The sequence below is a fragment of the Dictyostelium purpureum genome (genome assembly GCF_000190715.1).
Source record: "Dictyostelium purpureum unplaced genomic scaffold DICPUscaffold_565, whole genome shotgun sequence".
NCBI lineage: Eukaryota > Evosea > Eumycetozoa > Dictyosteliales > Dictyosteliaceae > Dictyostelium > Dictyostelium purpureum.
This window is the reverse complement of record NW_003519899.1, coordinates 1-14,353: the sequence shown is the minus strand read 5'-3', so window position 1 is coordinate 14,353 and position 14,353 is coordinate 1. Positions and strand designations below refer to the sequence as shown.

Genomic DNA, 14,353 nt, shown 5'->3' with positions numbered 1-14,353 from the left:
AATAATAACAATAATAATAATAATAATAATGGTGGTAATAATAATAATAATAATTATAATAACAGCAATAATAGCAATATTAATAGCATGGCTCAGAAGTTTTCAATGTTTCCAGGCCATTTTAAAACCCAAGTGTCAACACCTGGAGGATTTTATTATAGAAATGGCTTTAATGCAAATAACATTCTAAATAATAATATTTGCAATAATAATAATAGTAATAATAATAATAATAATAATAATAATAATAATAATAATAATAATAATAATAGTAATAGTAATAAAAATTTTTCGACATCACCATCACAAACAATACCAATAGTTCAAAAAGATAATTCACCATCATCATCTTACTCTTCCAGAAGCCAACCACCATTTTTAAATAATAATAATAATAATAATAATAATAATAATAATAATAATAATAATAATAATAATAATAATAATAATAATAATATCAATTCCGAAAATAATTTTAAAAATAAAAATAATATAAATAACAATGAAGACAGTATGAGATCAATACTGGAAAGTAATAAAAATATAAACAATAATAATAGCAATAGCAGCAATACATTAAATAGAGTACCATCTCAATTAAATTTATCATCGTCATCAATAACTACAACCAACTCAATTTTATCAAATATTGATACAGATACAGATATAAAAAGAAATGAATCATTTGAATTTATGGATGAAGATAGTTTTACAAGTAATTCTGCTGGTGTTTGCCCAATGTTAAATAGAACATTTACCGAAGATGATGATATTGAAGATGAACACCAAAAGTTTATAAATAAAGGTAAACCACCAATGGGAACCAATGCATGCAAAGATATAGGTTTATTTATAAAAGATATCACAAAGTTATTCTATAATTTACGTCAAAGTTCCAACCCAGCAGAAGTTGCAACCATCAAAGAGTCTATTTGCGATAAAATTCAAAATGGTTTAATAACGATGCCATGGTTGTTAGGTTTCTTCCCACAATTAAAACAATTTGCCAATCAATCTTGTCCAATTTTTAATGTTCCACCAAATACACCACCACCATCTCCATCTATTTCTTCACCAATTTCTGAAATGGCCCAATCAAACTCAAAAAGTATTCCACATGCCAGTGTTTATCAAGTTTCTTCAAATAGTGCCAATAATTTAAATTCAATTCAATCACAACTTCAATTACAAAGAGAGGTTGATCTTATGTCTCAACGTAAAAAATCATCATCACCAAAACCACAAGTTAATGATCAACATCCAAGCTACCCTGCTTCTATTAACCCATCTTGTGAGGATAGCGATAGTAGCAGTAGTAGCAGATCAAGCTCTGCAGTTGGTAATCATACAAACGTATTAAGAGTAGTAGGTCCAAGTATTCATAGAGGTACAAAGTGTGCATTTTGTAAATTCTCACCAATTATAGGTAATCTTTATGAATGTAATCGTTGCTGCTTCTCTTTTTGCGAACAATGTAAACCAAATGAGACCCCAACATGCCCATCAAATGATCCAACTCATCAAATCCAAATCTATGCCAAACCAAAAGTTTGTAAAAAGACCGTCACTTCCTCTACTGGCGCAGGTGCTACCTCAACCCCAACTCCAATTCGTGGTTGTCCATACAAAAGAAAAACCCCAAAATGTACTCTAGGCCTTAAATTCGTTAGTGATGTAACCCTTCTATTTGGATCCCAAGTTCAACCAAATGAAGAGCACACTAAAGTTTGGAGGGTTCAAAATATTGGACCAGCTTTAAAAGATTGTTTATTAGTCCGTGTTTGTGGTAATGTTCGTTTACCAAAAGTACCAGCGATTTCACTTCCACCAATTGCACCAGGTGAAATTTTTAACATATCAATACCTATTTTTATACCCTCATTACCTGATGGTTGCGAAGAACAATTAGTTGGCGAATACTGGAGAATTTGTACTGCCGATGGTCTTTATTTTGGTGAACAACTTTGGATTAGTTTGGTAGTTAAAAATAAAGAGGTTTATGATTTATCCGAAAAACTAAATACCTGTGTATTATCAAAGCTATCAACATCAACAACCACCACCACAACATCAACAACAACAACAACAACATCCACAACAACAACCCAATGTACATGTAGAAGTAATTTAATAACATGCCATAATTGTCAATCAAGACAATCCTCAAATAACTATAGTTGTAATTAAATTATAAAAAAAAAAAAAAAGAATTTTAAATTCTTAATAAAAAACTAATAGTATCTTTTAGGGATTTTTTGTATAGTTAACCTATCCCTAATTCGAAATTGATTAATTTTATAATAAGATTTATTATAAAAAAAAAAAAAAAAAGTTTTAGTTTATATTTTATTTTTTCAGCAATTTCTTTTTTATTAACTATTTATTCAATAATTTATAAAAATCTTTTTGATGGGGGAAAAAATTAAATTTTTAACAAGATTTAAATGAGATATTTTAAAATATATAATATTATTTGTTTTTACAAAAACATCTTTTTCTTATTGTTATCACTTAAAAATAAAAGAAATAAATAAATAAATTTTATCAGTTTCTTTTTATATTTTAATAACTCGTTAAAGTTTAATTGAATTTATTTTTATTTAATTTTTTTTTGATTTATACAGGTTTTCGATAAACTTTTTAAATTATTAAAATATTTCTAAATAAATAAAATATATACACTGAATATAATTTTTATCTTTTCTTGAAACCATATTTCTTTCTTTCGTAAAATAGATCTGTTTTTGAACTGCCTAAATTTATAATTTTTGGACAACCATCTCTCTAAAAAAATGTATTAATATTAGAATTTTTGAAATAACTATATATTATAATTGAATATACTTACGTCTTTTTCTTGTGTAGTGCATTCTTTGCAATAGTAAGCATCTGAAATACCATTACCACCACAGGTTACGCATTTACCTTGAAAAGAACCATAATTACACTGTTTAATTTATAAAAATATATTAGTATTAAAATTAATTTTAAAAGGTTTTTATAAATAAAATACACTGTTATGAAACATACCTCATCACAAATTCTAACTAAAGTAAATGGTTTTACATATGAATCACAAATTACACATCTACCATCGCCTAAAATAATAAAAATTGTTTTGTTAGTGTCAATATCCATACTTTTATTTTACTATGAAACATTATACATACATTTTTCACACAAACGACCAATTGCAATACCTGGTTGTTTCTTACACATAATTAAATCTGGATCTATATTGTTAATGAAAAAAAAAAAAATAAAAGTGAGTTTAGGATATGTTATTGAGATTTATAATTATATTAAAGATACTTACGATGTTTTGACATTTTATATTATATATGTATATTTATTGAAAAAAAACTTGTTATAAAATTATTTATTTAGATAACTACTTTTACAAACTTGTATTTAAAAACATTAATGAAAATAAATAAATTTTTTCGAACTATTAATGAATTTTTTAAAATATAAAAAAAAATTAAAATTTTAATTTTTTTTTTTTTTTTTTTTTTTTTTTTTTTTTTTTTTTTTTTAATATCTATTTATTTGGAAAACTATGAAGCTATAATCTTAACAAATAAAATAAAATTATTTAATAAACTAAAAAAAAAAAAATTATATTTTTTAAATAAGAAAAAGAAATTTAAAAAAAAAATCTAAAATAAAAAATGTATTTTATAAATGAAAACAATTAATTATAATAACATTTATAGCTATTATTAATGATCATATTTAAGTTTATAATATAAGAATATATTATAATCTATAAAATTTCATTATAAACCATTTTAAAAAAAAAAAAAAAAAAAATTAAAATTTTTTTTTTTTTAATTTTTTTTTAATTTTTTTTTTTCGTTTTTAAAATTTTTTTTTTTTTTACACATATTCATTTTTTGATCTGTATATATTGTTCATTTGTAGATTTTTTTTCTTATTGTAAATAGTCGAAAGATTTGAAAGAGAATTTGCATTAGAGCATAATGTTGTCAAATTTAGTTAAAAGTTTCAATAAAATCAACATCAGTAATACCAGTACCATTGGTAGTGTCAGAACTATCATTTATACTAATCCAAATGAAGTTTCATTAAACAATTTAAGAGATAATCCAGGTGCAACCAAAACAGTAATATCACCAAATTATAAATAACCATAAAAAAAAAAAAAGATACTTATTTCATTGGATACATTTATTGGATATTTTTGGCAATCGTTTTAATGTTTGCGATTATGATTATCAATAGGGGTGCATATTGTATTAACACTTTACTTTTAATATTTATAGAAAATTAGACTTGGTAGAGGTATGGGTTCAAATAAAGGTAAAACTTCAGGTAGAGGTCATGGTGGTCAAAAAGCTAGAGCTGGTCACAGTAAGTAATCATTATATATTATAATTACACTATGGAAAATTAAAAACTAATCATCATTCATCATTGCAGATATTCCAAGAGCTTTTGAAGGTGGTCAAACCCCATTATTCAAAAAAATGAGAAAATATGGTTTTTCAAACTCTAAATTCGAAAGAGTTTATAACCCAGTCAACTTTAATACATTAAATAGATTAATTACAGAAGGCAAAATTAACCCAAATGAAACTATTACAATGAAGCACTTATTTGATTTAAATGTCACTGGTTCAATTTCACATGGTATTAAACTTTTATCAGATGTATGTTTTTATTAAATAATGGGTATATTGGATACAATAATCATAGTTATAATAACAATAATAATAATAATAATGATAATAACAAAAATAATAATCATTTGGTTTTGGTTTTTCAAATATTAGAAAATTTTTTATATTAGAAACTAATTGTAGATTTATTATTTTTAGGGCAAGGAATATTTCAAGCATAAAATTAATATTGAATTAACAGATTTTTCAAAAGCAGCTAAAGAAACTATTGAAAATTTAGGTGGTACAGCCCAACCAGTATATTATGATCGTGTAGGTCTTAGATATTTATTAAAACCAGAAAAATTCGATTTCACACCAAAAAGAGCTAGAGTTCCATTAAAACTTAAAGATAAATTCCCAGATCATGTCACTGGTTACATGGGAGCATTCTCAACTGTAGGTGGATTAAAAGCTATAGATACTGAAGCCGAAGAATCAAATTAAAAAAAATATATAACAATCTATAAATATAAAAATAAAAACCTAAAAAAAAACAAATAATTTAAAAATTTATAATACCCAATTTAAAAACAATAATTTTTTTATACTTATTAATTTAAATTTAAATTGGACTATTCGATAATTTGGAGATAATATAAAATTTAAAAGTAACCAAATTTCTTTTAAAACTTTGGGACAAGTATCCATATCATTATCTTTCAGGATTCACTCCGCAAAACCCACACTATTTGTGTTAGTTTAAGAAATTAAAGTTGTGAAATAAAAAACAAAATTAAAAAAAAAAAAAAAACTATTGTGTCATACAAGTACAACTAGGTAAGTATACATATTTTTAAATAAAATAATAATACAAATATAACCCTAAAAAACTACACAAATAAATAATTGTTATTTATAATAATTAAAAATAACAATATATTAAATTATTGTCATTAAAAGAATTTCTTTATTTTTTTTTTTAAATGGACTATATTATAAAATTAAAATATAAAAAAAACAAATATAAAAGTGGAATTAAAAAAAAAGATATTTATTTGTTAAAAAAATTAATATCATTTATAAAGTTTATTTTTTTTTTTATAATTTAAATTCTAAAATTTAAATTAGTTTTTAACTATAGTAAATATATTTTTAAATTAAAATTTATAGAGAAAATTATTTTACCATTTTAATCAGTATACCATAATTTTATATTTATAGTATTTTTAGTTTGTTGTTTGATGTGGTTGTGTTATTTTGGGTTTTTTTTTTTGTTATTTTTTTTTTTGATTCATATTAATACATTCAATAATAATTCAATTTGAATTATAATTTTTTTGTTTATGGCTAATATGATTTTGGAAAATTTCCTTAGTTTTTAATTAATTGATTCTGGTGTTACTCTTTTCTTTGAAAAAGACATCTTGATCAAGAAAAGAATAATGAAAAATTCAAAGATATATAATGGGACAAATCTAAATATAAAAAAATTAATTAATATAATGAGGTTTTTAAAAGAAATATGTTATTTTTATACTTACAAATCATTAATTGAGATATAACCATATTCTAAATATAAGGTTAAGAAAACGAAAAATACAGATGATGATGAAATTAAAATAAACTTAGCAAGAAGAGGAAGGAATGCATATTTAAAACATACTGAATCGCACTCTTTGTCCTCAGTTCTTGAATAATATCTTGATAATGCGTCAAAAATAAGTGAGCATTCACCAATATATAATGGGCAGAATACATAAACCCATGGTAATCTATTTGGGTCATTAAGTTGGAACTATATAATAATAATAAAAATAAAAAGTTAGTATTAAAAAAGATTTTATTTTTACAGTTTTTTTTTTTACTTACTCTCAAGAAAATTAAAGATGAAAAAATAAATAATAAAAATGAACAAGTTTTAAAGCAATGTTTAGTGGACATTGGTAATTTTCTATCGAGATGGGCCAAAACTAAAAATTCTAAAGATAATAATTGAGCTGGAATGAAAACATGGAATAAATAAAATTTTTTACCAAGGTAATGTCTTATGACAATTGCTGCAATTAAAATTGAGAACCAAAGGAAAGGGGCAATAACAAGACCACGGTAGAAATAACGTTTTGTTCTTGAAATGGTGGTATCACGGTATCTATGGATGATACGAATTTCCTTCATAAAATGCTTACCGATTGGATGGAAAAAACAAGGAATTGTAACGGCCATTACTGGTAACCATACAGCATACCATGGGAAATTAATAGTTCCATTATATTGAAGATGAAGGAATATGGTGGTGACGGCAATACCAAACGAGGCAAAAATAATGCCAATTTTAATTAATGGTGATGGTTTATTTGTGGTTACTAAATTAATATCATCAATTTCATATTTATTAGGACTGACTAAGGTTTGGAACATTATAAATTTGAAAAAAACAAAAAAGAAATTTTATAAATTTCTATAATTTAAACCAAAAAATGATGGTGTTATAATACTAATACTAAAGAGGACTAAGTTGATTATTATTTAGAAAAGAGTATATCACTAAAAAAAAATTATTTAATTGTTGATGTCAACTATTATTATTAATTTTTAGTATTTATTATTTTAGGTTATTTTGTATAAATAATTAAAAAATTTATATTATTTGATGATGTTATAATCTGTGGAAAGTTGATGTTATCAAATAAAATAAAAAAAATTTTAAATTTAAATTAAAAAAAAAAAATAAAAATAAAAAAAAATAATTTTATTTTTTAAATGGGGATATTGTTATTTTAATCGTAAAAAATAATGAATGTATAAAAAAAATTGAAAAAAAAAAAAAAAATAAAAAAAAAAATTAAAGAAAATAAAAAAAAATAATATTTTTGAGAGGTTGGGCATGCAATCCAATAAGATTTTTTATGTTTATTTAAAAAAATGGGTGTTGGTGGAGTAGTTTTAAATATAATTGGTGATTCTTCAAAAAATAAAAGAGACTTTTTTTACAATAACTAGTTAAAAAACAAGATAATACATTCATAAATAAATGTTTTAAAGATAAAAAAATCAAATAAAAATAGTAATAAATTATGTATTAAATTTAATTTTTTTTTTTTTTTCTTTTTTTTTTTTTCCCAAAAAAAAAAGTTAATATCAAATAGTGTTTTTTTTTTATTTTTTTTTTATTCTATCTATTAAAATTATTAAAAAATATATATACTTAAAATACATTAAAGAATTTCATGAAATCCAAATTTAGATGTAGTTAGAAAATAAATATAATGAATATTAAATTTATTGTTTTTTTTTTTTTTTTTTTTTTTATTTGTGGGAAATAAAAAAAAAAAAAAAATTTAACATAAACAAATTATTTTTTTTTTTGTTTTTATCATTATAAAAAATATAATTTTCTTTTGTTTTTTGGGGGGGGTAAAAAAAAATTTGCAAAAAAAAAATACGAAAGTGGATAGTTTAAGAAGATAATGTGCAGAAAAAAATTTACAAAATCATGTGCTTTTTTTTTTTTTAATTTATTTATCTGATATAATAGGGTAATAATATAAGATTTTTTTTTGTTTTTATTTTTATTGAATAAATAATGATTTTATGACTTATTGTTAAATTTTTTGGGTTAATTGTTTACTTTCTTGGCGTTATTGTTGTTGGGGGTGGTGGTAAAGAACTAACTGTTTCTAAAAATGCATCACTAATTAAAGAAGATGTTTTAATATTATTGTTAATATTATTATTATTATTATTATTGTTGTTATTATTATTATTATTATTATTATTATTATTATTATTATTATTTTTATTATTTTTATTATTATCAGTTATATTATTGTTGTTAGTTTTATCATTATTTAAATTAGGTGATATTGGAGTAAATGAAGTTGTTGATTTAACAGTTTCTTGATTTGAGGTTGGTAAACTAGTAGATGATGATGATGATGATGATGATGATGATGATGATGATGATGATGATTTTCTTCTAATATTTGCTCTTGACCCACCAATTGAAATTTTATATTTTCTTAAAAACATATCACTATTTGGGTGATCATTATTTTTATTATCACTACTGATTTTAGTATTGGTATTATCGGTATTATTATCTGATTTATTTACATTATTACTATTATTATCGATATTGCTATCCAAATTATTATTTTTACCATTATTATTACCATTATCAATAATAATAATATTATTATTATTATTATTATTATTATTATTATTATTATTATTATTACTATTATTATTATTATTATTATTATTATTTTGATCACCTGATTCTTTATTATTATTGTTATTTTTATTTAAATTTGGTAGAGAGGCTTGAGCTTGGTGTAAATTTAATTGTTGATTATATTCATCTTGATTTTTACGATATTCGTGATAATTTGAATGTTTGGGTAATTGTTGTTGTCTGAGTATTTGCATAACTTTTTGTTGCTGCAATAAAGTTTTATTTTGTTTTCTCCATGCAAAATTATCAACATCCGGACCATTCTCTAATAGTTGAACTATATGTGTTAGTTTTGCGTTTCTTGCTAAATCTAATGGTGTACCTCTTTTTGAAACAATGTTCCACTGTGCGCCATTTTGTAATAATGTTGATACTATATTTGCTCTACCAGCTGTTACGGCATAATGTAGCGATGTTTCTTTACCACTAAAATTATTTAAATAATAAAATATTATAATAATATATTTTGTATAAACATAATTATATTTTAATAAAAAAGAAAAGAGTTAGTATTAGCACGTGTATAGATTTTAAAGAATGTATAAAAAGAAATTAAATGAAATTTTAAAAAAAAAAACGAAAGTATGGGTGTGTGAAATATAAAAAAATTTAAACAATTAAAATTAATAGATTATTAAATTTATAAAAAAATTAATTGTTTTTTTAGTAAAGAGATAAAAAAGATATAGATTTAAAATATAGCGTGAGTGTGCGTGAGTGCGCGTGGGTGATGCGTGAGAATGGGTTAATGGTTTGTATAGATAAAAAATAAATGTTAAAAGAAGTTTTTTATGGTATTTAAAAAATATTATTATTTACATATTATAAAGAATATAAATAAATTTGGATATGTTTGTAATCTATTTTAAATATAAATCGGGTGGTTATATACTGATATACAAAAAATATGATAAAAAAAAAGAAACTGTAATTGTGCATATATTTTGATAACTAAAATAAAGTTTGGGTATTTTGAAGAAAAAAATAATAAAAAATAAAATTACTTACGCTGTAATTGCATTAATATTGGCGCCATTTTGAATTAAAAACAAAACAACGTCGTTATGACCCCTAAATGATGCTGAATGTAATGGAGTTTCACCATGTCTACTACCAACGCTAATATCTAAACCTTTTTTAATAATTTCTAAAATTGCTTCTTTTCTCTTTTCGGTTAGTGAATGTCTAACTAGATAATGAAGAACCGATGCACCATCTTTGTTTTTAATGGTTACATCAATATCATCGACTTGAAGCAAAAGCTTAACAATATCGGCATTACCTAAACAACAGGCGGAATGGAGTGGAGTCCAACCATTAATATCAACATCATTAATCGAGTAAGATTCTGTAACAAGTATTTTTTCAACTTGATCAACATCATCAGTATTGATAGTTACATGAAGTAATGATTTACCTTCATCAAAACGTTGGGGTTGTTTCTTGGTAACTGTTAATGTTAATGTGCCGCCACTGCTATCTAAGGAAGTAGTTATTGAGTTGGTGTTAGTAGTACCAGAGCCATCCCCATCTTCACTTGAGGTATCTGAGCTTTCATTCCAAAGTTCCATAACTGTATTTAACTCGTTTTCATAACGAGCAAATGTATTGATAACTAAGCCACCAACTGGTACAATGTGGGGTGATCTTTCATTTTTGGCATCTTCTAATCTTTCCATTTCAGATAAATAGTCCAAATCATAAACCATATCTTCGATATAGTTTAAACTTGTTATTTCGATTGATTCAGATTCTTTAGCCTCCTTTAAAGCTTGTTTAACAGCTTCAGTAGAGAATTTTTCCAACTTAAATTGATCTGCTAAAATAATTTGACATTTATTTACAAAATCGTGGATAATTGGATAGATCTCTTCTCTTAATTCTTTAATTAATGGTATTGGTGAGCTGAAAAATTTATTTGATAGTGTTAAGTTAATTGGTTGTGAAAGTAATGATTGACTACTTGTATTGGTAGAATTTTGAATAAAATTTGGTGTATTACTATTATTACTACTTGTATCATCAATATTATTATTTGATTTATTATTATTTGTAAATGAGGCTGAAATTGGTGATTGATTATTACTACCAATACTAGCAAATGAGCCGCTTGATTGTCTATTAGCTGGAATTTCTTTTGGTGGTGATCGAAGTACAACACTACCACTACGACTAATTTTACCTGTGCTATTATTTAATGGTACATTAATACTGCCACTACTTTCGTTTAGTTTTGTTGGGGTATTTGGTAAGCTTGATGAAACTGTAATATTTGATGATGAGCCACCCTTTTTCTTTTCAACCCTATTATCAATAGCTTCCTTTTTATCCTCTTCGATAGTAATAATTTCTATCATTTGCTCTTGGGGATCTAAAATCTTTTGAATTAACATTAAATTTGAAAAAACATCATTGATATTATTGGGAGGTTGTTCAATATAATTATCTGGAATTGCAGAGAAGTTGTAACCACGTTCTGTTAAAAATTCGTTTGTTCTTGTTTCGACTCTCTTTAACATCCATGCATTGATTTGTTCTTTTTTGATACCATTCATATATAAATCTTTTTCTTGTCTTAATCGGTCCATTGCTAATTCACATCCACCCAATGCTTGTTTAACCTTACTCATAGAGGCTTGTAAAAATGATGAGCTCTTTAACTCATTGACTGTGCTATCGTATCTTGGTATAAACATAAATCTCATATCCAACTGTTGGTTTAAGTAGAGATCGATTTTTTCACCAATTGCTTTTTCTAAATCTTTGAATAACGGATGGTCTGGATTGTTGGATATGTTTGTGAGGGTTGAGTGCATTTGCTTGATACGTGCTAAGCTATTTATATTAGAATTTTGCAATACATTGTGAATAAAATCTAAATCGACACCAAGATTTTCTAACGATGAAATTGAAAGATGTCTAACTTCATCTAAAACTTGTGTGTAAAATTTCTCTGATGGGTGGCATATCATTTTATCGGTAAGTTTAATATCCTTTAATGAATCAATAGTATATTTATTTAAAACCAAAACATCTTCAATGCCAACTAATACCTCTTCATTCTCTTCGGATGAAAAATAGACTTTGATAAAATAATCTTCTCTTTCTCCAGTGTATCTTGCAAATTGAGCCCTTGGTTTAAATGTATTTGTTAATGGGGATGGGTTTGATGTTGATAAACTTATTTTTTCGACATATTCCTCTAATGTTATAACTGATTTGTTTTTATGTGTTGATTGTGTTTGATTATTACTAGAAATATCTTGTAAAGTTGATGATGGTGAAATAGCACCATTACTATTATTAACTTGGTGGCTTACCTTAAACCCACCAATAAATGTTTTTTTATGTGAATTTTGTTGGTATTGATTGAATCTTACAATGATTAAATCACCTTTTTTAATTCTATCGCAACCTCTTAAAAGTGATGCATATCTTCTTACAGATTTTGCAATTTGATTAATATCATCTAAAGCGCTCCAATTGATAACATTCATTAAAAGTGATGCTCTTGATGTTGATATTATTGGAAATGGTAAAGTATTGTTTGTCATATTGTTATTACTATTACTATTGTTGTTATTAATACTATTGCTATTATTTATACCAGTACTGCTAGAAATACTATAGTAGCTATCCCTATTACTGCTTGTATTTGAATTCATTAAAGTTGAAAAACCAGTTGAATTTAAACTAATGTTGTTTGTGTTGATGTTACCACCAGATGAAGAGGTAGAGTTTGAATCATTTGATTTCATAATCAATGAAAATGCTGAGGTGGCACTTGAAATAGATAGTGATGATAACCCCTCCCTTTCTTTTTCCTTTTCCTTTTCCTTGTGGAAGTGCTCTTCTTCTTTTTCACTATATTTTTCGTCCAGTCTTGCCATATCATAATCTCTTGATATTTTATTTAATAGGTCATCACTTGGAATTAAACCAACTACCGCTGAATCTGGGTCTACTACATATGTATTCAAATGATTTAACACTGCAATTGTAAGGTCACCCATCATCTTTCTTTTATCCAGTGGTAAAAAATCTAACGTCTTTTGAAAAAATTGTAAAAGCCCAATATAATGTTGTGCCTTTGCTTCTGTAAAAAAGTCTTTGGTTAATGATTTAACCAATCTTTCATGAAATATTTGTGCAATTGACATCATTTTAATTGTATGCAAATGGCAAAATGCATTAATACATGGTAAAATTTGGTCCTAAAAATTTGTGATAATAATAAAAAAAAGAGGGTTAAAAATTTTTTTTTTTTTTTTTTAAAACAAATAAAAATAACTATATTATACTACTTACTTGAAATATACAATATACATTGGTGGCTGCACTATATGTCGACTTTAATGTATTATTACTATTGGCTTTTGAGGACTTTTTTATTTCCTTTTCTAAATCTAGAGCTTTTGATAACTTGGGAACATTTAATGTATCTAAATATCTGAACAATTCTGCCACATTTGCTATAAAAGCTTTCTCTAAACTGAATGCCTTTGTGCTCATTTTATTATTATTATTATTATTACTATTATTAAGTTTATTATATTTTTAGTACTATATTGGTATTGTTTCTGTCGATATTACGAATGTTATTATTATTATTATTACTACACATATAGATAATTATTTTTTTATTATATTTTGAAATAACACTACTTTTTTGGTTTTTTATTTTATTTTTTTTTTTTTGTTTATTTTCTTAAAAAAAAAAGTTTTTATAAGAAATTTTTATAAGACTATATTACAATATTTTATATTTTTATTTTGGCTATTGCTATTATTATTGTTTTATTTTTTTATTTTTTTATTTTTTTATTTATGAATAAAATTAAAAAAAATTAAAAAAATAAAATTTTTGAAACCAATTTACCGGTACCAGTTTACTTATTTTTTTTTTTTTTTTATATTTTTATTTTAAAAAAAGATTGTGATTTTATTAAACTATTCAAGTTATTATTATTTTTTATTATAAAAACTATTAATTTTTGTAGAAAGTGAAAAAACAAATTAATATTAATTTATTAAATAAATGAGTAAACAATGCAAATGGTGATGAAAATGAAAATGAAAATTTAAAAAAATAAAAAAAATAAAAAAAATATAAAAAACAAAAAATAAAAAAAAATATAGAAAAAGAAAAAGAGAATTATTACTGGTTTAAAGAAGTAATAAATTATTCTTTTTTTTTTCTACAATTCGATTTGTGAAAAGAAAAAAATATGGAAAAATAAAAAAAAAAAATTTTATTTTTTTATTTTTTTTTTATTTTTTTTTTTAAAATTTTAAGTTTTTTTTATAAAAAAAAAAAAAAATAAGATAAAATAATTTAAATATTGCCCAAAAAGATTAAAATAAATGAATATTCTTTTGATTATTATAATATAGAGAATATAATAAATAATGATATATATTTAGATTGTGTGGGTGAGTGAGTGAATGTGAGTGAATGGTGTGATTGATACTTTACTTTTAAAAAAAATAAATA

The 14,353-nt window shown here is 23.6% G+C and overlaps 5 protein-coding genes across 5 annotated transcripts; 2 read left to right on the top strand and 3 right to left on the bottom strand.

Annotated features, from left to right (window-relative positions):
• Positions 1-65: 65 nt before the first annotated feature.
• On the top strand, positions 66-2,187 carry DICPUDRAFT_84945 (uncharacterized protein; the record flags this gene model as incomplete). The annotated part of the gene is made up of 1 exon (XM_003294426.1): positions 66-2,187. A coding segment is annotated over one exon (2,121 nt), but the record flags the coding sequence as incomplete, so codon positions are not given.
• A 507-nt stretch (positions 2,188-2,694) lies between these two features.
• Positions 2,695-3,329, bottom strand: DICPUDRAFT_84944 (uncharacterized protein; the record flags this gene model as incomplete). The annotated part of the gene is made up of 5 exons (XM_003294424.1): positions 2,695-2,784; positions 2,849-2,947; positions 3,031-3,098; positions 3,171-3,233; positions 3,317-3,329. 5 exons carry the CDS (start codon positions 3,327-3,329, stop codon positions 2,695-2,697), a joined length of 333 nt encoding a protein of 110 aa, XP_003294472.1.
• Positions 3,330-3,983: 654 nt separating this feature from the next.
• DICPUDRAFT_84943 (uncharacterized protein) lies at positions 3,984-5,129 on the top strand (the record flags this gene model as incomplete). Its single annotated transcript, XM_003294425.1, has 4 exons — positions 3,984-4,127; positions 4,287-4,374; positions 4,444-4,673; positions 4,842-5,129. The coding sequence occupies 4 exons, from the start codon at positions 3,984-3,986 to the stop codon at positions 5,127-5,129; spliced, it is 750 nt and encodes a 249-aa protein (XP_003294473.1).
• Positions 5,130-6,003: 874 nt separating this feature from the next.
• On the bottom strand, positions 6,004-7,043 carry DICPUDRAFT_159472 (uncharacterized protein; the record flags this gene model as incomplete). Its single annotated transcript, XM_003294423.1, has 3 exons — positions 6,004-6,100; positions 6,167-6,420; positions 6,495-7,043. The coding sequence occupies 3 exons, from the start codon at positions 7,041-7,043 to the stop codon at positions 6,004-6,006; spliced, it is 900 nt and encodes a 299-aa protein (XP_003294471.1).
• A 1,206-nt stretch (positions 7,044-8,249) lies between these two features.
• DICPUDRAFT_84941 (uncharacterized protein) lies at positions 8,250-13,371 on the bottom strand (the record flags this gene model as incomplete). Its single annotated transcript, XM_003294422.1, has 5 exons — positions 8,250-9,285; positions 9,679-9,719; positions 9,978-10,141; positions 10,277-13,073; positions 13,168-13,371. The coding sequence occupies 5 exons, from the start codon at positions 13,369-13,371 to the stop codon at positions 8,250-8,252; spliced, it is 4,242 nt and encodes a 1,413-aa protein (XP_003294470.1).
• Between the last annotated feature and the right edge of the window lie 982 nt (positions 13,372-14,353).